The sequence below is a fragment of the Bombina bombina genome, chromosome 4 (assembly GCF_027579735.1).
Source record: "Bombina bombina isolate aBomBom1 chromosome 4, aBomBom1.pri, whole genome shotgun sequence".
Classification (NCBI taxonomy): Eukaryota; Metazoa; Chordata; class Amphibia; order Anura; family Bombinatoridae; genus Bombina; species Bombina bombina.
This window is the reverse complement of record NC_069502.1, coordinates 831,342,382-831,367,869: the sequence shown is the minus strand read 5'-3', so window position 1 is coordinate 831,367,869 and position 25,488 is coordinate 831,342,382. Positions and strand designations below refer to the sequence as shown.

The following is a 25,488-nucleotide window of genomic DNA, read 5'->3' as shown; positions in this document are numbered from 1 at the left end:
CGGCCTTACCATATGCAAGACCTCCAGGATCTCAGGCCCATTATATTTCCTCCAGTCAAGTGCAATAATGGGTATCATAAAAATATCACAGATGACACTGTTGCACAGGACTGCCAGAACAGTTTAGGTTGTGTTGGTCCCACCCTCCATAGTTGCAACTGTCCCTTTTTGAAGTGCATCCAGTTGGCAATCCAGGGTGCCGGCCGCTGTCCCCGGAATATCAAAAGTGTACCAAATCATTACACTCCCAAGTAGCATCCCCCTGTCTGTAGCTAGCAAACTGGCAGGTGAAACTTCTTCCACCTCTAAGCCATTCTCAGCAAATTTTACAAACTTTTCTGTAGTACAGGCGGGGGGGACAAAGAAGGAATCTTGGGGAGTTGCATAGGTGTACTTTGTTCTACATTCCCGGTTTTAGGAACCTGTGACATGTTATCCAGAGGTCTTAGTGCAGGAAATCTGAAGTTGTTTTCTATGCTGTATAGCGGATTGGTGTCTTCCCCAGCCACCTCAGAAGTAGGGGCTAAATCGTTTTCTCCCACCCCAAGAACATAAAACTAGGCAATCAATACTCTTTCAGACCCTCCTCTCAAAACCATCAAAGATTAACTATATAGCTCTGTAAAATTTCTGGGAACCTTTCAGGGAGTGCTCAAGTTTAAAATATAACTCTGCAGCTAAATATGTGATGCAATTTTACTTATGCTATTATGAGTCTCACTGCTCGATAACCAAGTCTCCTGGGAGGGAATGTGTGGCAGCATAGACTCTGGACACCGTCGATCGAAACAAATAGGCAACATTGCAAAAGTAATGGACTCTCTTGGGAACCACACAGTTTCACTAAAGAACATAGGTCAGGTATGAAGACTTGTTTAATGCTTTCAGACTTGCTGGAATTAAACTTCACATGGATATGCTAACTAAACCAAGAAGGTAAAATGGAGCAGGAGCTCCTTCAAACTGTGTCCTGATGCTTTAGTGGTTGGCACTACCCTCCCAATGAAATTTTATTAGATATCATATGGTGCACAATTTTCCATAGACCCCCAAGATAAAATGGATATGTAACAAATGGTTTCTGGATCAGGCTTATTTATGTCACCAGAAGAGTATAGCAGACTTAACAAGAAATATGATTCAGTATTTTGTGATCATGTGGAATGAGTTTCTTTAAGATTACAACAACACCCACAATATCAAAGGAATAGTGAGCTGTGTCAAGGCAATAAGGTCTCTGGTTCAGCTGAATGTTGTACAGGTTAGGAGAAGATGTTTTTTGGCCCATGAAAATATAAATGGCTTCTTCAGCTTGATGGACACAAATAGAGCTATTTACTCCACTGAACTAAACATACCTGTTTGGTTTGATCATGTGGTTGTTAAAGGAGGGTATCTTAATTTTCCTTATTACAGTGGTTATTGCATCCATGGATCCACACAAATGAAAAAATGAAAGTATATTACAAAGTAGTTCTAATAAACACAATGAAATATTTTCATGTCGTGTTCACCCCTTAGCTACGGAACTATTTTACACCCCTGTGCTGAGATGTTTTGAACTTTTAAAATATGCTTACATTTAATTAAGCCCTACTAGAAGTAATTTTCCAATGAGAAACCCACCTAAACTATACTATTATTTTATGAGGAATCTGCATCAAAAGGTAAAAAAAAAAAGCATATTTTTGTTTTTATAACCATTTTAGTAAACAAGGTCATAAACAATACAGTGTAAAAATAGTTTTTTTTCTCAACTCTAGTCAAAATTGTTCTGGATCTATAGTTATATTTGATAATCTTCCTGAAATAAGCATAAATAGAGAATATATTTCTAATATATAATTTTGCAATTAAACATCAAAAATGGAGAAAAAAAAATGTAGTGTTATCATCGCATGCAACAAGGGGGGCTCTCCTATTCCAGACAAGGGCTTTTGCATTTTTTATAATAACATAGGGGCATACCCTAAACAACTGGTCAATTTAAATTCCGTCACCTCAGTGATAAACTGACTAGAAGGCCTTCAACAGTACCTAAATTGCAAATACGACTTCATCAACAGGGCATTTTATTTGTGCCATATGATCACTTGGCTATTAAAACCAATTTATGGACTCATGATGCCCCCAGGTATGACAAATACAGTAAGCCACCTAGTAAATTCTTGCAGTGCAGAAGGAGCCTCAAACTACTTCAAAAGCGCCCCCCCCAAAGGATAACATGTAGTCATTATCATTACTAGGTATTGTGTGGGTTATAACTACATGCCACTCTTCTCTTAAAGGGAAACTCAAGTCAAAATAAACTTATGATTCAGATAGAGCATGCAGTTTTAAGACACTTTACAATTTACTACCATTATCAAATTTTACACGGTCTTTATCTTCACACTTTCTGGGGAACAAGATCCTATTGAGCATGTGCACAAGCTCACAGGGTTTATGCATACTAGTCTGTGATTGGCTGATGTCTGTCACATGATACAGGGTGCCTGAAAATGGGAGAAAAAATAAATTTGTCAGAAGAAAATCAACTGCTTATTTGAAATTCAGAGTAGGTGTTAAATCATTGTCTTTTTATTATGCGCTTGTTTATTATGCAATTCTTCTGCAATGAGAGGTCCTTTAAGTGGTTATGTTCTTATTTCCTTTACTATGACTTTTCTGATGCTTAGTAAGATTTGACTTTAGAGTAAAACATTTCCCACACTCAGAACATGAAAATGCTCTCTCTCTCTCTCCTGTATGAATTTTCTGATGACGAATAAGATGTGGTTTCCGAGTAAAACATTTCCCACAATCAGAACATGAAAATGCTCTCTCTCCTGTATGAATTTTCTGATGATCAATAAGATGTGGTTTCCGAGTAAAACATTTCCCACAGTCAGAACATGAAAATGCTCTCTCACCTGTATGTATTTTCTGATGACGAAAAAGATGTGGTTTCCAAGTAAAACATTTCCCACAGTCAGAACATGAAAATGCTCTCTCTCCTGTATGAATTTTCTGATGACGGATAAGATGTGGTTTCCGAGTAAAACATTTCCCACAGTCAGAACATGAAAATGCTCTCTCTCCTGTATGAATTTTCTGATGACGAATAAGATGTTGTTTCCGAGTAAAACGTTTCCCACAGTCAGAACATGAAAATGCTCTCTCTCCTGTATGAATTTTCTGATGATCAATAAGATGTGGTTTCCGAGTAAAACATTTCCCACAGTCAGAACATGAAAATGCTCTCTCTCCTGTATGAATTTTCTGATGATCAATGAGATGTGATTTTAGAATAAAACATTTCCCACAGTCAGAACATGAAAATGTTCTCTCTCCTGTATGAATTTTCTGATGACGAATAAGATGTGGTTTCCGAGTAAAACATTTTCCACAGTCAGAACATGAAAATGCTCTCTCTCCTGTATGAATTTTCTGATGACGAATAAGATGTGGTTTCCGAGTAAAACATTTCCCACAGTCAGAACATGAAAATGCTCTCTCTCCTGTATGAATTTTCTGATGATCAAGGAGATGTGATTTTAGAGTAAAACATTTCCCACAGTCAGAACATGAAAATCCTCTCTCTCCTGTATGAATTTTCTGATGCGTAATAAGATTTGCTTTCTGAGTAAAACATTTCCCACAGTCAGAACATGAAAATGCTTTCTCTCCTGTATGAATTTTCTGATGATCAATAAGATGTGGTTTCCGAGTAAAACATTTCCCACAGTCAGAACATGAAAATGCTCTTTCTCCTGTATGAATTTTCTGATGATCAATAAGATGTGGTTTCTGAGTAAAACATTTCCCACAGTCAGAACATGAAAATCCTCTCTCTCCTGTATGAATTTTCTGATGTGTAATAAGATTTGATTTCTGAGTAAAACATTTTCCACAGTCCGAACATGAAATTTTTTTCTCTCCTGTATGAATTTTCTGATGGACAATAAGATACGACTTCCGAGTAAAACATTTCCCACATACAGAACATGACTTTTTTTTTTCTCCTGAATGAATTTTCTGATGAACAACAAGATTCCCTTTACGGTTAAAACATGTCCCACATATAGAACAGGAAAATGGATTTTCTCCTTTATGATCTTTCAGATGTCTATAAAGATGTGATTTCTTGAGAAAATATTTCCCACATTCAGAACATAAATTTCCCACTTGGCTTCTTTGATGATGAAGATTTAAAGAAGCATCTGCACTCTGATCATGACTAGGATTATTGTGGTTTGTGAATTCACCTGTCAATAAGAAAGACAACAAAAGTAACGTTATTTATTAATAAATAATTATTTAATCAGGAGAAATTTTAACTGTTCTAAGTTAGTGTATACTACAAAGGTAGGGGACTTTCTGTAACCCGTACACCTTTACCCAGCTCCATGCTAAGGCTTATAACAGTTTACTGGACATCAGTGACTATTTTTAAATGACTCACAAATATACCATATACACCAATCACTGAACTAAATTAAAATTAATGTTGTAATTTTGTACCTATTATTTTTTTTCTTAAATGTATTATTTAGAGCTTTTAAAATTGTGATCTCAGAAAATTTCAGTAATACAATTATTTTAGTCCCAAAACAAATCTTTATAACTACTTCTGGTGTGCTTGTAGTTAAAACAAGGATAACTCTAAAACAACAAAAGAAAAGTAAAATGGCCCCATCATAAACATATAAGTATCACATCTACCGAAAAAATATTATCACCAACAAAGCTTACATTAACATAAGCACATATTGGCATCAATATCTCCTGAGGGAAATGAACAGACGCCACATATGATTGTATATATTTACTTACATATCAGTGAAACATTGAGGTTTGCCAAGGAAGGGGAACTCCTATGAGGTATGTGGTTACACTATAGGCGTTCACCAGTGTTTCAAACATTTGGTAGAGGAACTCTGGCACCAGTTGTTTAACTGTTTAGGACTTTTTGGAATGTTTTTTAAAAGGATTACAGGTTGTTTTAAAATAATATGTACTATTCTTTGTTTAGCGTATCATATGACGCATATTAATTAGGTAGATCATTGATTTGTCACACCTGTTTATCAGGTGCAGGGAGGAGCATATGGGCTCTGTATCAGGTTTAAAAGCTAGAGCTTCCTTACTGTTAACAGAGGCCTGAGGAAGCAGCTAGACAAGCTGAGAAACGCGTTGCAATCTGTTACCACTATTGTTGTTTTTTTTTACTTTATTGGGTGCACACTATACCCATTGTTTTTATAAGATTTTTTTTTTTTAAATATATTTTTTATTGAAGTCATAAACAGATACAACGAAAGGGTATGCCCCAAAACATTTACAGAAAGTGCAAATACAATATTGTTAGATAAGTGTTACAAACAAAACCCTACAGTAAGGGTATAATGTATCCAAACAGCACACGTAATGTCATAAAATTTGGGCAGTTTACAGCAAGACTTCAGTTTTATAATAAAGGTAATAACAATAAAACAAAAATAGTCCTCCCCGGCCATATAGCAGGTGAATTGGAGTGTCCACTCAGACACAATTAGGGCCAGGGGGGATTAGCTTTATAGTTTAAAAAGGGGGGGGATGCAGCGGGCAAGAGCCGCTCAAAATATAATAGGGGGGGGGGGTGGAGGGCGGAGCCAGTCGGGATGTCAAACTTATATTAACTATTATTATTATTATCGGGGCCCTAAGTGAGCATTAGTTTTAATTGCCAAGTAAACTTCTTAAAAATATCTAAATAGAGTATAAGTTGGAATACATAGTTAAAGGGATATAGTGGTGAGCTTTCATTAGTCTCATTATAACCTGGAGACAGTGCTTTATATACCAGAATGAATCTTAGCACATGGAATATGAGGACTAGAGTAGAATTAAACACATAAAACAACGGTATCATGACCAACTTTAGAAATTGACTTTCTATAAAATGGATAGGGGTAACCCCCAGCATTATTAGGTGGGGAGAGGACATTAGTAAGTATGGAACATGAGGGATTTACAGGTGAGCCCCTCCCCTAGGGAATTACCAGCCATAGGCAATGTGGGAGAAAGGAATAGGGGTATGACCCGCAGGCAACCAGTACCGGCGGGAAAGGGAGGGGAGGAGCTCACTAGAGACAAATAATTTTGTATCAATTTTAAACTCAACATAAACAATGTCATATCCTAGAAACATAAGTATAATGAAGCATAAGCTTAGCGTGATTCCATAAACAGTTATGGGAGCAAAGAGTATTAAATACATTAAGTGTACCCACTAGCGCCTGAACATATACACATCTCTGCGGGCGAATGAAAAAACACGTATTATAACATACACTTTGAGTTATCAAATATACAAAAAGCAAAATAAAAAATGTTCAATACAGCCAAACCAATAATAAATGAATTAGCGATTAACATATTTTCAACTAGAAAAAATTACCTGTTTGACCAAGGTAAAGTCAGCATATGCAATTCTTGTGAAATATAGCCAACTACATTACCTCTAATGGCTAAATAAAGCTGGAAGTGTAAACATAATAATTTAATACCTCTTTTTAATTTATATGGTAGCTTAATACTAGTACCTTTAGAACATGCATTGCTGCCTATTAGAATGATACATTATAATGGCCTTAAAAGCCATAACATACTATTGTTTATGAAAGGTAACACATTTTTATAACTTGGTATGTATAGGTGTAAGGTGGCGGGTTAGTACCGCTGACTATTCACCGAAATGGGTGAATGTAGACTAATCTATAGTCATATGGGGGGGGAGGTGAGAGGTTAATGCAAACTACAGTTATCTCCTATAATTTTAATAGAAGATCGTATAAAGCTCCAAGTCCCAGTCAGAAATATGGGCATTAATTAGATATGAATGTGGTAGTAGGGGAGGGACCCAAGGAAAATACACTGCGCCACCTCTTAAGTTAATCTAGTATTACCAACAATATATCGGCTGCAACCTCAAATGTTTGCTAGATTTCAATCTGCATGCCCCTAGTTTATTGCCCATTATTACCAATATTTTGTATGATTGAGTTAAAGGCTTTATTTTCCTGTGCCTCATGAAACATGGAGAGCACGCTGTCTCAGCCGCAGACAGCAACCCCCACGTCTGACACCAGTTAGAACAAACCAACTAGAGATTTTTATGTAAAATACCAAGGCTGTTATTATCATATACAAAATTGGAGTGCTCCAGTATCATGTTGCTACAGAGATTAAAGTATTTTCGGAGCTCAGCTGTATCCTAATGATTCTCTAGTGAAAGTCGCTTAAAGATCTACCCCACATAAATAGACCACAGATGAACACTGAATGTTACAGCCCAGGCTCTTAAAACTAATAACCAGCTCACATGTACCGCCTTTTATATATATCAGAAAATTAGGGACATTTATATTGTATTACAGGTCCATATTTAGTGAGCCATTCATGTGAAATGTGAACATTTAAAAGTGGGAATCTCTTGCTGAACCAGTGATAGCTAAGTTATTATTAACCCATGAGCCAAATTCAGGGGCACCCCATCTCTTTGAGCAAACCATAATACCCTGTATGTGAGCAAAAATGGAAAACATACTAGTGAATCAAGGGGTCTCTATGTAATAAGGAGCCATAGTATTGTCGGTAAACAAGAAAACATTAACATATTAAAGTAAACCTAAGCAATATCTCATATTATTCTATGTGACATGCCAATTAACATTCTCTAAATGAGAAGACCTATGTATATTTCTTTATTCAAATAAAGCATTAGTTTCGTTAGAAGGTCCAGCACATGTAATCACTGGGTAACAACTCCCCAACATCTTTAGTGAACAGTTAAAGTCCCTCATGTGTATTATGCAGAGGGTCAAAGATAAACAAAAAAAAACAACTATCCACCCGGATCGAAGGGGCTCCCTGTTAATCCAGTAAGCGCGATGGTGACTTGCGTTCCAGATCTCTGCCTTAGACACATCCATGCAGCCTTCACATGGACCTTTCTTAATCCTCTCGGCTTCAGAACATATAAAGCATGTATGTAACTGATCGATAATTTTCTCCAATACTTGCCAGCAGCTTTTGATGTTGTTAGACTTCCTGCAGACCTTCGTTGCTTCTCCAGCACTGTCTGAGTGGACACAGTGTGCGTGGTATGCTGAACCTCATTTCCGTACCATAGTTTCTCCCTCGTTACTTCATTAGACCCACATTCACTTTGTAGTGCTAGCCTGGCCCGCTGAGAGCTTAATGGGCCACCAGCAGAGCATATTTCAGTAGATGGGAGGGAGGATGAGCTGACTGAAGCCCGTAGCATAGCCACGCAATCTGTCAAATGATGATCTAGACGTGCGCACATATCTTGCAGCAGCGATGTAATTTGCCTCAAAGTGATCCTCTGGCGCACTGTGTTGTGAAAGTCTGCCATGTTGATGTATCGGCTTATAGCGATCTAAAATAGAGGCCGTAGTGGTCTGTAGACTGTAAATTTTAGGCGTCTGGATCTCCTTAAGTCATAAATCTCTGTAGTGGAACACTGTTCTGACAGTGAGGTATAATGTATGCAAATGCTCGGCTAGCCACCTGGAACTGATCTTGCAAACATTATCCAGGCCCCATCGATCAATATCTTCTTATGGAGATTATAAGTTATATTTGGCTCCAAATATTAAAAACACAGGTTTCGACCCACCCTTCACTGTCCAACAACAAAGAGGGTAAACTGCTAGTGAAGACATTTTGGCATTTTGGGTATTTTAAATTTAGTCTATAGCTGGAGCCCAAGACAGATGCGACTGTTCTCCTCGGCAGTTGGCTCCGCCCCCGTTTTTATAAGATTTTAATAAATATTTGTTGTATCTATTGGAAGCATGAGCCTCTATTGCTTCTCCCACCACCTGGAGTTCCTGTGTATTCCTGTTATCCGATGGTCGGATCAGTGTTGCTGGGCCACTGTGAGTCCCCAGCCTGCACCATTTAGCACACTGGGTGCTGCAACTCTTGTGAGTATTATTTTAATACAAGAATTGTCAGTTGTCAGCACCATTGCAATATTGCACTAGGAGGAGCCCTCTTTGTGATTTTTCTCACAGATTTTTGGATTTCTTTGTTGCCTATGAGAGGTGCTGCCCGCACTCTGCATACCTGCACTTTAATCATAGTGAACAATCTTTTTGGATGTCATCTTACATCCAGACCCTATTGACATTAAAGGACTCAGTTAAGGCACTAATATAAATTATATATACATCTGTATACATACTATTGTTATTTATGTTATAATAATACCGCCGGTTTTTGGAGTCAGTCAGGAAAGGGTCTAACGCTCACTTTTCAGCCGTGACTTTTCCATACCGCAGATCCCCTTACGTCAATTGCGTATCCTATCTTTTCAATGGGATCTTTCTAACTCTGGTATTTAGAGTCGTGTCTGAAGTGAGCGTTAGAATTCTAACGACAAAACTCCAGCCGCAGAAAAAAAGTCAGTAGTTAAGATCTTTCTGGGCTAACGCCGGTTCATAAAGCTCTTAACTACTGTGCTCTAAAGTACACTAACACCCATAAACTACCTATGTACCCCTAAACCGAAGCCCCCCCACATCGCCACCACTCTATTAAATGTTTTAACCCCTAATCTTCCACTCCGTACACTGCCGCCAACTACGTTATCCCTATGTACCCCTAATCTGCTGCCCCTAACACCGCCGACCCCTATATTATATTTATTAACCCCTAATCTGCCGCCCCCGCTATCGCTGACACCTGCATATTATTATTAACCCCTAATCTGCCGTCCGCACGCTGCCGCCACCTACATTATAGCTATGTACCCCTAATCTGCTGCCCCTAACACCGCCGACCCCTATATTATATTTATTAACCCCTAATCTGCCCCCTCAACGTCGCCTCCACCTGCCTACACTTATTAACCCCTAATCTGCCGAGCGTACTGCACCTCTACTATATTTAAGTTATTAACCCCTAATCCGCCTCACTCCCGCCTAAATAACCCTATAATAAATAGTATTAACCCCTAATCTGCCCTCCCTAACATTGCTGACACCTAACTTCAAGTATTAACCCCTAATCTGCTAAGCTAATAAATGTATTAACCCCTAAAGCTAAGTCTAACCCTAACACTAACACCCCCCTAAGTTAAATATAATTTAAATCTAACTAAATAAATTAACTCTTATTAAATAAATTATTCCTATTTAAAGCTAAATACTTACCTGTAAAATAAACCCTAATATAGCTACAACATAAATTATAATTATATTATAGCTATTTTAGGATTAATATTTATTTTACAGGCAACTTTGTATTTATTTTAACCAGGTACAATAGCTATTAAATAGTTAAGAACTATTTAATAGCTAAAATAGTTAAAATAATTGCAAAATTACCTGTAAAATAAATCCTAACCTAAGTTACAATTAAACCTAACACTACACTATCAATAAATTAATTAAATACAATACCTACAATTATCTACAATTAAACCTAACACTACACTATCAATAAATAAATTAAATACAATTCCTACAAATAAATACAATTAAATAAACTAACTAAAGTACAAAAAATAAAAAAGAACTAAGTTACAAAAAATAAAAAAATATTTACAAACATTAGAAAAATATTACAACAATTTTAAACTAATTACACCTACTCTAAGCCCCCTAATAAAATAACAAAGACCCCCAAAATAAAAAATGCCCTACCCTATTCTAAATTACAAAAGTTCAAAGCTCTTTTACCTTACCAGCCCTGAACAGGGCCCTTTGCGGGGCATGCCCCAAAGAATTCAGCTCTTTTGCCTGTAAAAAAAACACATACAATACCCCCCCCCAACATTACAACCCACCACCCACATACCCCTAATCTAACCCAAACCCCCCTTAAATAAACCTAACACTAAGCCCCTGAAGATCTTCCTACCTTATCTTCACCTCACCGGGTATCACCGATCCGTCCTGGCTCCAAAATCTTCATCCAACCCAAGCGGGGGCTAGACATCCATCATCCGGCGCTGAAGAGGTCCAGAAGAGGCTCCAAAATCTTCATCCTATCCGGGAAGAAGAGGCGATCCAGACCGGCAACCATCTTGATCCAAGCGGCATCTTCTATCTTCATCCGATGTGGACCAGCTCCATCGTGAAGACCTCCAGCGCGGATCAATCTTCTTCCGACGATGTCCAACTGAAGAATGACGGTTCCTTTAAGGGACGTCATCCAAGATGGCGTCCCTCGAATTCCGATTGGCTGATAGGATTCTATCAGCCAATCGGAATTAAGGTAGGAAAATTCTGATTGGCTGATGGAATCAGCCAATCAGATTGAGCTCGCATTCTATTGGCTGTTCCGATCAGCCAATAGAATGCGAGCTCAATCTGATTGGCTGATCGGATCAGCCAATCGGATTGAACTTGATTCTGATTGGCTGATTCCATCAGCCAATCAGAATTTTCCTACCTTAATTCCGATTGGCTGATAGAATCCATCCCTTAAAGGAACCGTCATTCGGCTAGTAGGCGTCGCTTGAAGAGGTTGGATCCGCGTCCGCTGGGAAGAAGATGGCTCCGCTCCGCTCCGGAAGAAAGAAGATTGAAGATGCGGCTTGATAGAAGACTTCATCCCGATGATGGACTTCCGACTTCATCCCAATGATGGATTTCTTCAGCCGCCGCTTGGATCCAGACTTCAGCCCGAGGATGGACGTCACTCTTCAGCCCCCCGCTTGGGCTTGGATCAACACTTCCGAGGCTTGGATCAAGACTTCCGAGGACGGATTGGTGAACCTGGCAGGGTGAAGATAAGGTAGGAAGATCTTCAGGGGCTTAGTGTTAGGTTTATTTAAGGGGGGTTTGGGTTAGGTTAGGGGTATGTGGGTGGTGGGTTGTAATGTTGGGGGGGGGTATTGTATGCGGTTTTTTTTACAGGCAAAAGAGCTGAATTCTTTGGGGCATGCCCCGCAAAGGGCCCTGTTCAGGGCTGGTAAGGTAAAATAGCTTTGAACTTTTGTAATTTAGAATAGGATAGGGCATTTTTTTATTTTGGGGGTCTTTGTTATTTTATTAGGGGGCTTAGAGTAGGTGTAATTAGTTTAAAATTGTTGTAATATTTTTCTAATGTTTGTAAATATTTTTTTATTTTTTGTAACTTAGTTCTTTTTTATTTTTTGTACGTTAGTTAGTTTATTTAATTGTATTTATTTGTAGGTATTGTATTTAATTAATTAATGTATTGATAGTGTAGTGTTAGGTTTAATTGTAGATAATTGTAGGTATTTTATTTAATTAATGTATTGATAGTGTAGTGTTAGGTTTAATTGTAACTTAGGTTAGGATTTATTTTACAGGTAATTTTGTAATTATTTTAACTATTTTAGCTATTAAATAGTTCTTAACTATTTAATAGCTATTGTACCTGGTTAAAATAAATACAAAGTTACCTGTAAAATAAATATAAATCCTAAAATAGCTATAATATAATTATTATTTATATTGTAGCTATATTAGGGTTTATTTTACAGGTATTTAGCTTTAAATAGGAATAATTTATTTAATAAGAGTTAATTTATTTAGTTAGATTTAAATTATATTTAACTTAGGGGGGTGTTAGTGTTAGGTGTCTTACACAAAACGAAACATTAGCTGCTGACACAAATTTCAAACAACCACAATTAACTTAGAATGCAACAAGTTAGACTTAGCTTTAGGGGTTAATACATTTATTAGAATAGCGGTGAGCTCCTGTCGGCAGATTAGGGGTTAATACTTGAAGTTAGGTGTCGGCAATGTTAGGGAGGGCAGATTAGGGGTTAATACTATTTATTATAGGGTTATTGAGGCGGGAGTGAGGCGGATTAGGGGTTAATAACTTTATTATAGTAGCGGTGAGATCCGCTCGGCAGATTAGGGGTTAATAAGTGTAGGCAGGTGGAGGCGACGTTGTGGGGGGCAGATTAGGGGTTAATAAATATAATATAGGGGTCGGCGGTGTTAGGGGCAGCAGATTAGGGGTACATAGGGGTAATGTAAGTAGCGGCAGTTTACGGAGCGGCAGATTAGGGGTTAAAAATAATATGCAGGGGTCAGCGATAGCGGGGGCAGCAGATTAGGGGTTAATAAGTGTAAGGTTAGGGGTGTTTAGACTCGGGGTACATGTTAGAGTGTTAGGTGCAGACGTAGGAAGTGTTTCCCCATAGCAAACAATGGGGCTGCGTTAGGAGCTGAACGCGGCTTTTTTGCAGGTGTTAGGTTTTTTTTCAGCTCAAACAGCCCCATTGTTTCCTATGGGGGAATCGTGCACGAGCAGGTTTTTTAAGCTGGCCGCGTGCGTAAGCAACTCTGGTATCGAGAGTTGAAGTTGCGTTAAATATGCTCTACGCTCCTTTTTTGGAGCCTAACGCAGCCATTCTGTGGACTCTCAATACCAGAGTTATTTAAAAGGTGCAGCCAGAAAAAAGCCAATGTTAGCTTTTCGGGTCGTTACCGACAAAACTCTAAATCTAGCCGAAAGTATCTAATTACAGAAAAATACTACGAAGTTAAAAAAAATAACAAACACTAAATTACGGAAAATAACAAACGAAATTATCCAAAATAAAAATGAATTACACCTAATCTAATAAATAGCCCTATCAAAATAAAAAAAACAACCCAAAAAAAAAAAAAAAAAAACTCTAGCCTACAATAAACTACCAATGGCCCTTAAAAGGGCCTTTTGTGGGGCAGTGCCCCAAAGATATTAGCTTTTTTACCTGTAAAAAAAAATACAAAGACCCCCAACAGTAAAACCCACCATCCCCCCAAAATAAAAAACCTAAATCTAATAAAAGCTAAGCTATCCATTGCCCTGAAAAAGGGCATTTGTATGGACATTGCACTAAAAGGGCATTTAGCACTTTTACTGCCCAAACCCTAAACTTAAAAAAAAAAAAAAAACACCCCAAAAAAACCCTTAAAAAGCCTAACACTAACCCCCGACGATCCACTTACAGTTTTTGAAGTCCCGCTTGAACAATCTTCATCCCAGTAGCGAAGTCCTCATCCAGGTGGTGAGTGAGAAGTCTTCATCCAGACGGCCTCTTTAATCTTCACCCCGGCGGCAAAGTCCTCATCCAAGCGGAGAGAAGTCTTCATTCAGGCGGCTTCTTCAATCTTTATCCAGACGGCATCTTCTATCTTGATCCCGGCGGCGCAGAGCGGGTCCATCCTAAAGACATCCGGCGTGGAGTATCCTCTTCATATGGTCACCGCTGTACACTGAATCTTTAATGCAAGGTACACAATTCAAGATGGCGTCCCTTGCATTCCTATTGGCTGAAAATTTTGAATCAGCCAATAGGAATTAGAGCTGCTAAAAAGAAAATTTATGTTTACCTGATAAATGTATTTCTTTTTTGGCACGATGAGTCCACGGATCATCTTAATTACTAATGGGATATTCACCTCCTGGTCAGCAGGAGGCGGCACAGAGCACCACAGCAGAGCTGTTAAATAGCTCCTCTCTTCCCTCCCACTCCAGTCATTCGACCAAACTTAAGGAAACAAAGGAAAAGCCTAGGTGCAGAGGTGTCTGATGTTTATAAAAATAAAAAAAACTGTCTTACAAGAACAGGGTGGGCCGTGGACTCATTGTGTCAAAAAAGAAATACATTTATCAGGTAAACATACATTTTCTTTTCTTTTTTAAGACACAATGAGTCCACGGATCATCTTAATTACTAATTGGATCCAATACCAAAGCTAGAGTACACAGATGATACGGGAGGGATAAGACAGGGAACCTAAACGGAAGGCACCACTGCTTGAAGAACCTTTCTCCCAAAAGCGGCCTCAGCCGAGGCAAAAGTGTCAAATTTATAGAATTTTGAAAAAGTGTGCAGAGGGAACCAAGTTGCAGCCTTGTAAATCTGTTCCACAGAAGCTTCATTTTTGAATGCCCATGATGAAGCAACAGCCCTCATGGAATGAGCCATAACTCCTCAGGAGGCTGCTGTCCAGCAGTCTCATAAGCAAAACATATGATACTCTTCAGCCAAAGAGAAAGAAGTTGCTGTAGCTTTCTGGTCCCTTACGTTTTAAAAAAAAAATGACAAACAAAGAAGACGACTGACGAAAGTCCTTAGTCGCCTGCAAGTAAAACTTTAAAGCATGGACCACGTCCAAATTGTGTAGAAGACATTCCTTCTGAGAAGAAGGATTAGGACACAAAGAAGGAACAACAATCTCCTGATTAATGTTCCTCTTAGAAACAACCTTAGGAAGAAATCCTAACTTAGTACGTAAAACTACCTTATCTGAATGGAAAATAAGGTAAGGAGATTCATACTGTAACACCGAGAGCTCTGATACTCTATGAGCAGAGGAAATAGCAACAAGAAATAAAACCTTCCAAGATAACAACTTAATATCTAAAGAATGCATCGGCTCAAATGGAGCCCCTTGAAGAACTTTGTGAACAAGATTAAGACTCCATGGAGGAGTAACTTTTTTAAACACAGGCCTGATCCTAACTAAGGCATGACAAAAGGATTGAACATCTGGGACACCCGCCAGACATCTCCAAACCTTCTTGAAGAAAAGACAAAATTCTAGGAATCCTAACTTTACTGCATGAGTAACCCTTGGATTCACACCAATAGAGATATTTACACCAAATCTTATGGTAAATCCATCTAGTAACAGGTTTACGTGCTTGAATCATGGTCTCTATGACCGAATCAGAAACCCCCCGCTTGGATAAGCAGTCAGCTTCAGAAAAACTAGATTTGGGTGAAGGAAGGGTCCCTGTATTAGAAGGTCCTTCCTCAACGGAAGTCCCCAGGGTGGCAGAGATGCCATCTCCACCAGATCTGAATACCAAATCCTGCGCAGCCAGACCGGCGCTATGAAGATCACCAACGCCCTCTCCTCTTTGATTCGAGCAATAACCCGAGGAAGAAGAGCAAACGGAGGAAATAGGTATGCTAAACTGAAGGTCCAAGGGACCGCCAGAGCATCTATCAGCTCCACCTGGGGGTCCCTGGACCTCAACCCGTATCTCGGGAGCTTGGCATTCTGTCGGGATGCCATAAGATCCAATTCCGGCTGACCCCACTTGAGAATTAGATGGGAAAACACTATCGGATGGAGTTCCCACTCCCCCAGAGGAAAAGTCTGCCTGCTCAGGAAATCCGCCTCCCAGTTGTCCACCCCTGGGATGTGGATCGCCGATAGGTAACAAGAGTGAGCTTCCACCCACTGAATTATTTTGGTTACTTCTGTCATCGCTAAGGAACTCTTCGTTCCTCCCTGATGATTGATGTAAGCCACTGAAGTTATATTGTCCGACTGGAACCTGATAAACCGGTGTGAGGCTAACTGGGGCCAGGCCAGAAGGGCATTGAAGATTGCCCTCAGTTCTAGAATATTTATAGGAAGAACAGACTCTGAGTCCAAACTCCCTGAGCCTTGAGAGAGCCCCAGACAGCTCCCGAACCCCAGAGGACTGGCGTCTGTTGTAACAATCACCCAGGATTGTATGCGAAAGCAGGTTCCCTGGGAGAGATGATCCAGAGACAACCACCATTGAAGAGAGCTTCTTGTCTCCTGCTCCTGAGTTATTCGAGGAGACAAATCCGCATAATCTCTGTTCCATTGCCTGAGCATGTTTAACTGCAGAGGTCTGAGATGGAACCGAGCAAACGGGATGATGTCCATTGCTGCCATCATCAGCATTAACTCCATGCACTGAGCCACTGATGGCCGAGGAGTGGACTGAAGGACTAGACAAGTATCGATAATCTTTGATTTCCTGACTTCTGTCAGAAAAATCTTCATAGACAAGGAGTCTATTATGGTTCCCAAGAAGGTGACTCTTGTATCTGGAACTAGGGAACTCTTTTTCACATTTATCTTCCACCCGTGAGTTCTCAGGAAAGATAACACTATATCGGTGTGTGATCTTGCTTGTTGAAAAGATGGCGCCTGGACTAGAATGTCATCCAGATAAGGCACCACTCCAATGCCCCTTGACCGAAGTACCGCCAACAGAGACCCCAGAACCTTTGTGAAAATTCTGGGAGCAGTGGCCAGTCCGAAAGGAAGTGCCACAAACTGGAAGTGTTTGTCCTGGAGGGCAAACCTTAAAAACTTGTGATGATCCCTGTGAATAGGGACATGAAGGTACGCATCCTTTAAATCCACCGTTGTCATAAACTGACCCTCCTGGATTAAAGGAAGAATGGATTGAATAGTTTCCATCTTGAATGATGGAACTCTGAGAAATAGACTTTTGAGGTCTAAAATTGGTCTGAAGGTTCCCTCCTTTTTGGGAACCACAAACAGATTGGAATAAAACCCCTGACCCTGTTCCAGAATTGGAACGGGAAAAATTACTCCCAGGGCGGAGAGGTCTTCTACACAAAGTAAGAACGCCTCTTTTTTTGTCTGGTCTACAGATAATCTTGAAAGAAGAAACCTGCCTCTGGGAGGAAAACTTTTGAACTCCAATTTGTATCCCTGAGACACTATTTCTATTGCCCAGGGATCCTGAACGTCCCAAACCCAAGCCTGAATGAAGAAGGAAAGTCTGCCCCCTATCAGATCCGGACACGGATCGGGGACATGCCCTTCATGCTGATTTGGATTCAGTAGCCGGCTTCTTGGATTGTTTACCCTTATTCCAAGACTGGTTGGGTCTCCATGTAGGCTTAGATTGTCCTGCTTAAGAGAAATAATTTCCCTTGAAATTTCGAAAGGAACTAAAATTACTCTGTCGTCCCTTTTATTTTTTTCTCTTATCCTGAGGTAGGAGATTACCCTTACCTACCGTGATATCAGAGATAATTTCCGTGAGGCCAGGTCCAAACAAGGACTTCCCCTTGTAAGGGATCGCTAGAAGCTTAGACTTAGATGATACATTCACAGACCAAAGCTTTAACCATAAGGCTCTGCGTGCCAGAATAGATAACCCTGAAATTTTAGCTCCCAATTTAATAATTTGAAGGGAAGCGACCGTAATAAAAGCATTAGCTAGCTTCAAAGCTTTTATCCTGTCTTGGATCTCTTCCAAAGAAGTCTCAATTCTGATAGATTCAGATAGAGCATCAAATATGCTGCCGCACTAGTGACGGTAGCAATGCACGCAGCTGGCTGCCATTGCAAACCCTGATGAGCATAAACCTTTTTAAGTAAACCCTCTAATTTTTTGTCCATAGGATCTTTAAAGGCACAACTATTCTCTATGGGAATAGCAATTCTCTTGGCTAAGGTGTAAACCTCCCCTTCCACTTTAGGAACTGTTTACCAAACCTTTTTGAAGGAGTCAGCTATGGGAAACATCTTCTTAAAAATAGGAGAGGGGGAGAAAGGAATGCCAGGTCTCTCCCATTCCTTAGTAATGATCTCCGAAGCTCGCTTTGGAACAGGAAATACGTCTGAGTAAGAAGGAACTTCGAAATATCTGTCCAATTTACTAGACTTTGTAGGGGCAACCACTACCGTGGAGTCACAGTCGTCCAAAGTAATCAAAACCTCTCTAAGTAACAGGCGGAGGTGTTCAAGTTTAAACCTAAAAGATACCACCTCTGAATCCGTCAGAGGCAATGAGCTTTCAGAATCTGAAATTTCACCTTCAGATAAAACCACATTACCCTCCTCTTCAGTCCCTTGGGAGGGTAACTCCGATATTGCCACAACTGCATCAGAAACTTCACTGCCTGAATGTCTGCTTTTCGTCTTACGTTTGCCTTGCAATATTGGGAAAGCAGACAATACATCAGAAATAGAGGAAGACATAAGAGCAGCTATGTCTTTTAAGGTAACTCCAGCGGGCGCTAGAACAGAAGTACAGGGCACTGCTTGAGTGGGCGGTAATATTTGGGACGTTTGGGAAGAAAGCTGCGATGTACCCTGAATCTCATCATTAGATTCTTGAACAGCATCTGCTTGAGAAAGGATTTGCTCAGGAAAAATATTTTATAACTTAAAGTCCTCTCAATACATGAGGGACTGAAAGGGATTGGTGGTTCCACATTTGAATCCAAACACAAGGAGCAAGTAACACCTTGCAAGTCTCCTAGTTCCATACTGAATGCCAATAATATAAATGTACAATAAAAACTTTAATTTTGACAAAAAAAGTTTAAATGTAAAAAACGTTACTGTCACTTTAAAAAGTTTAAAAGTGTAATTTTTTTACTGCGTGTGAGACAAACGTTTTAAAACTCATAGGCAAATAATAATGACACCTCTACACCTCAGCAGCTCTGCTGAGGTGCCTACCTAACTGCAAGACCGGATCCTTTCTCTCTCCTGGTAAGCAATCCTGATTCGATAGGGGAACAATTCAGCAACCCTCCGTACCTAGAAATGTCTGCATTTGATAGAAAACATGCACCTGTCTCCTGACTTTACACTGTCCACAGGAAGAGATGCAGAAAAAAAGCGTGCAATACAAACGATCCGCCCATCGTGGGCGTGGCCTATCGTAACAACACTCACACGGACGTTATTTCTTAATAAAATAAACGCCATAACAAAGAACCACAACTTAAAAGCTAATCTCCCAGCCCTAGTGCCTGTAACACACTGTCCTTTACTCTCAGACTCTGAGAGCTTTCTTGTCCCTTAATAAAGTGCCTAACATTGTAAGCCCTTTATGCAAAAAAGAAAAGTAAAGAAAAGTAAAGTGCTCCTTTTCCTCTAAGTGTCCCAGGAAAAATAATAAAGCACCTACCCCAAATGTTTGCCTGACAGCGAAGGCAGTTCACCAGGTTTGAGGAGTCCTATCCCCCACATGGACCTGTGAAGAAAATGAAATTCCTGATTAAATATTCCTCAGGTTTTCATGATTAGGGCAGCAATAATATATGGGAGGCGCAGTGAGAATTATGTCCCACAAGTTCGCATTGCTTTAAAGCCACCAAAGCTCTACTGAAGAGACTGACATGAACTACGGCTACAACCCAGGACAAAGCAGCACAATCTTGCACTACTTTAAAAATAATAAACTCTTGATTGAAGAATCTTATCTAACATCTCACTTTACCTCTTCCTATCACTAACGTAGGCAAAGAGAATGACTGGAGTGGGAGGGAAGGGAGGAGCTATTTACCAGCTCTGCTGTGGTGCTCTCTGCCGCCTCCTGCTGACCAGTAGGTGAATATCCCATTAGTAATTAAGATGATCCGTGGACTCATCGGGTCTTAAAAAAGAAATCCTATTGGCTGTTCAAATCAGCCAATAGGATTTAAGCAGCTGTCATTCTATTGGCTGATGAATCAGCCAATAGAATGAGAGCTGCTTAAATCCTATTGGTATACTGTTAGGGGGTATTTGGTTTTTTAGTAGCAAAAGAGCTGTTTAACTTAGGGCAATGCCCTACAAAAGGCCCTTTTAAGTTTTTTTAGTTTAGACGTGGGGTTTATGTTAGGGTGTTAGGTTTAAAATTAACTTTCTTTTTCCCCATAGACATCAATGGGGTTGTGTTACGGAACTTTTCATTCCAGGTGTTAGACTTTTTTCTGATCCACTCTCCCTATTAATGTCTATGGGGAAAGCGTGCACGAGCACGTCAGAACACTGCTTGTTTTTGGTGCGGTATGGAGCTCAAAATCTCCATATCACCCACACAAGCCAGGTTTTTTAAAACTTGTAATGGCAGCGCTATAGGGGATTAAATAACGCCACTTTTGCTGCGATCGTTAATTTCCCTATAGCGCTCAAAACTAGCTGTATGTTATCAAATGTTATCAAAAGTATTATAATGTAATAAAATTACTTCAGTCAGAAAACTAGATTTTATAACTATTGCTTGTGTGCACCGAAATGAAGCAAGGTATGAGGTTTCAGACAGTTATTACTTTTAATCTTTTTTTTAAGAATCTAATTTAAAAAAAAAATGTATGTTCATTTGATGCATTAAAATGTATGTAAATGTTAAATATCGGTCTATCTATGAGTGTCTTTTTCTTTATGGGGTATTGTAAGGCTAAGAATTTTTTACAAAACAACGAGGCAGCCCAAAAATCCAGAAGTCAGTAATTTGTGGCTACATGAGGACTTAACCCTTGATTTCCCAAAGGACTGTACACCAGTCTCAATAAATCATGTATTATTTAGAACGTAAATTAAAATGAGAACATGGGTTATAAATATAAAAAATGTAAAACAATACTATAATTAGAAATCTAGCAGTTTGAAATTTACTTCTAATGCAGACGTACCCTCTGCAGTGCTGTGTCATATGATAACTTAGGTCTTGCTAATGATCTATAGTACACGAGCAAACAATAAATGTCACAGAATCACTGCTGGTGCACGGTGTAAACTTGTCCATAGTTCCATGGTCAGACACACCACACACGTGCACTCACCTGTACCCTGCATCCCTCAGACACATCACACACGTACACTCACCTGTGCCCTGTATCCCTCAGACACATCACCCATGTACACTCACCTGTGCCCTGTATCCCTCAGACACATCACACACATACACTCACCTGTGCCCTGTATCCCTCAGACACATCACACATGTACACTCACCTGTGCTCTGTATCACTCAGGCACATCACACACGTACACTCACCTGTGCCCTGTATCCCTCAGACACATCACACACGTACACTCACCTGTGCCCTGCATCCCTCAGACACATCACACACGTACACTCACCTGTGCCCTGTATCCCTCAGACACATCACACACCATACACTCACCTGCGCCCTGTATCCCTCAGACACATCACACACGTACACTCACCTGTGCCCTGTATCCCTCAGACACATCACACACGTACACTCACCTGTGCCCTGTATCCCTCAGACACATCACACATGTACACTCACCGGTGCCCTGTATCCCTCAGACACACGTCACACATGTACACTCACCTGTGCCCTGTATCCCTCAGACACATCACATGTACACTCACCGGTGCCCTGTATCCCTCAGACACATCACACACATACACTCACCTGTGCCCTGTATCCCTCAGACACATCACACATGTACACTCACCTGTGCTCTGTATCACTCAGGCACATCACACACGTACACTCACCTGTGCCCTGTATCCCTCAGACACATCATACACGTACACTCACCTGTGCCCTGTATCCCTCAGACACATCACACATGTACACTCACCTGTGCCCTGTATCCCTCAGACACATCACACACATACACTCACCTGTGCCCTGTATCCCTCAGACACATCACACATGTACACTCACCTGTGCCCTGTATCCCTCAGACACATCACACACGTACACTCACCTGTGCCCTGTATCCCTCAGACACATCACACACGCGCACTAACCTGCATTTATATTGTCACATATTTCCTGCTCTGCTGCTTCTGTTATATTTCTTAGCCACTGATCTTCTGTTTGTTCTGTTTTACATGAAATCTTAGCATCTTTTTCACCTGCAAAAAAAAAAGAATAAATAAAAAAAACACTATTTACATGGTCACTATTTAAAGATTACTTTAGTGTGATATATTGTGTAATTTAAGTTAAATACACCTGAGCCTATATCATTAATAGTCACATCTGGATGAAACAAATTATGTAATGACATTAGCACAACAGTAAATACAACCTGTGTCATACAGTAAAGGGAGTTAGCTGGGAATCACTTTACTCGCTGCAAATACAGCCTCATTGTAACCAATCAGAATTCCCATATGAGACGTATTACAGGGTTTTGTGAGAATTTTGAAAATGAAATCCATTCACCTGAGCCCTGCATCCCTCAGACACATCACACACATAGGGGCCTATTTATCATGATGTGAGCAGACATGATCCGATATTGCGGCTCATGTCCGCTTGCAGGGGGTGACAATCAACCCGATCGCATTCGATCGGGTTGATTTCCGGCGATGTCTGTCCGCCTCCTCAGAGCAGGCAGACAGGTTATGGAGCAGCGGTCTTTAGACCCCTGCTTCATAACTTGTGTTTCTGGCAAGCCTGAAGGCTCACCAGAAACACGGGGCATCAAGCTCCATTCGGAGCTTGATAATTCGGCCTCATACACTCAACTATGACCGGCATCCCTCAGACACATCACCCTTGTACACTCACCTGTGCCCTGTATCCCTCAGACACATCACACACGTACACTCACCTGTGCCCTGTATCCCTCAGACACATCACACACGTACACTCATCTGTGCCCTGTATCTCTCAGACACATCACACATGTACACTCACCTGTGCCCTGTATCCATCAGACACATCACACACGTACACTCACCTGCGCCCTGTATCCCTCAGACACATCACACACGTACACTCACCTGCGCCCTGTATCCCTTAGACACATCACACATGTACACTCACCTGTGCCCTGTATCCCTCAGGCACATGACACAGGTACACTCACCTGTGCCCTGTATCCCTCAGACACATCACACACGTACACTCACCTGTGCCCTGTATCCCTCAGACACATCACACACGTACACTCACCTGTGCCCTGTATCCCTCAGACACATCACACACGTACACTCACCTGTGCCCTGTATCCCTCAGACACATCACACACGTACACTCACCTGTGCCCTGTATCCCTCAGACACATCACACACGTACACTCACCTGTGCCCTGTATCCCTCAGACACATCACACACGTACACTCACCTGTGCCCTGTATCCCTCAGACACATCACACATGTACACTCACCTGTGCCCTGTATCCATCAGACACATCACACACGTACACTCACCTGTGCCCTGTATCCATCAGACACATCACACACGTACACTCACCTGTGCCCTGTATCCCTCAGACACATCACACATATACACTCACCTGTGCCCTGTATCCCTCAGACACATCACATGTACACTCACCGGTGCCCTGTATCCCTCAGACACACGTCACACATGTACACTCACCTGTGCCCTGTATCCCTCAGACACATCACATGTACACTCACCGGTGCCCTGTATCCCTCAGACACATCACACACGTACACTCACCTGTGCCCTGTATCCCTCAGACACATCACACACATACACTCACCTGTGCCCTGTATCCCTCAGACACATCACACACGTACACTCACTTGTGCCCTATATCCCTCAGACACATCACACATATAAACTCACTTGTGCCCTGCATCCCTCAGACACATCACACATGTAAACTCACCTGTGCCCTGCATCCCCCATACATGTCATACAAATACACTCACCTATGCCCTGCATCCCTCAGACACATCACACACATACACGCACCTGTGCCCGGCATCCCACATAAACATCACACATGTACACTCACCTGTGTCCTGTATCCCTCAGACACATCACACATGTACACTCACCTGTGCCCTGTATCCCTCAGACACATCACACACGTACACTCACCTGTGCCCTGTATCCCTCAGACACATCACACACGTACACTCACCTGTGCCCTGTATCCCTCAGACACATCACATACGTACACTCACCTGCACCCTGTATCCCTCAGACACATCACACATGTACACTCACCTGTGCCCTGTATCCCTCAGACAAATCACACACACACACACACCTGTGCCCTGTATCCCTCAGACACATCACTCATATACACTCACCTGTGCCCTGTATCCCTCAGACACATCACACATGTAAACTCACCTGTACCCTGCATCCCTCAGACACATCACACACGTACACTCACCTGTGCCCTGCATCCCTCAGACACATCACACACGTACACTCACCTGTGCCCTGCATCCCTCAGACACATCACACACGTACACTCACCTGTGCCCTGCATCCCTCAGACACATCACACACGTACACTCACCTGTGCCCTGCATCCCTCAGACACATCACACACGTACACTCACCTGTGCCCTGTATCCCTCAGACACATCACACACCATACACTCACCTGCGCCCTGTATCCCTCAGACACATCACACACGTACACTCACCTGTGCCCTGTATCCCTCAGACACATCACACACGTACACTCACCTGTGCCCTGTATCCCTCAGACACATCACACATGTACACTCACCTGTGCCCTGTATCCCTCAGACACATCACACATGTACACTCACCTGTGCCCTGTATCCCTCAGACACATAATACATGTACACTCACCTGTGCCCTGTATCCCTCAGACACATCACACATGTACACTCACCTGTGCCCTGTATCCCTCAGACACATCACACATGTACACTCACCTGTGCCCTGTATACCTCAGACACATCACACATGTACACTCACCTGTGCCCTGTATCCCTCAGACACATCACACACGTACACTCACCTGTGCCCTGTATCCCTCAGACACATCACACACGTACACTCACCTGTGCCCTGTATCCCTCAGACACATCACACACGTACACTCACCTGTGCCCTGTATCCCTCAGACACATCACACATGTACACTCACCTGTGCCCTGTATCCCTCAGACACATCACACATGTACACTCACCTGTGCCCTGTATCCCTCAGACACACAACACACGTACACTCACCTGTGCCCTGTATCCCTCAGGCACA

The 25,488-nt window shown here is 41.2% G+C and overlaps 1 protein-coding gene across 3 annotated transcripts in view; it reads right to left on the bottom strand.

Moving 5' to 3' along the window:
* Nucleotides 1-2,334: 2,334 nt before the first annotated feature.
* Nucleotides 2,335-25,488, bottom strand: part of LOC128655634 (gastrula zinc finger protein XlCGF26.1-like) — a 45,380-nt gene continuing 22,226 nt past the window's right edge. For 2 of the 3 annotated variants that reach the window (XM_053709222.1, XM_053709221.1), the window contains exons 5-6: nt 22,288-22,395; nt 2,559-4,247 (exon numbers count right to left, since the gene is read on the bottom strand). In XM_053709222.1, coding sequence (XP_053565197.1) covers nt 2,629-4,247; nt 22,288-22,395 — 1,727 coding nt within the window. In that variant the 3' untranslated portion in view covers nt 2,559-2,628. Of the gene's footprint in view, nt 2,496-2,558; nt 4,248-22,287; nt 22,396-25,488 lie in introns of those variants that run through there. The other variant, XM_053709223.1, reaches the window with a different exon arrangement.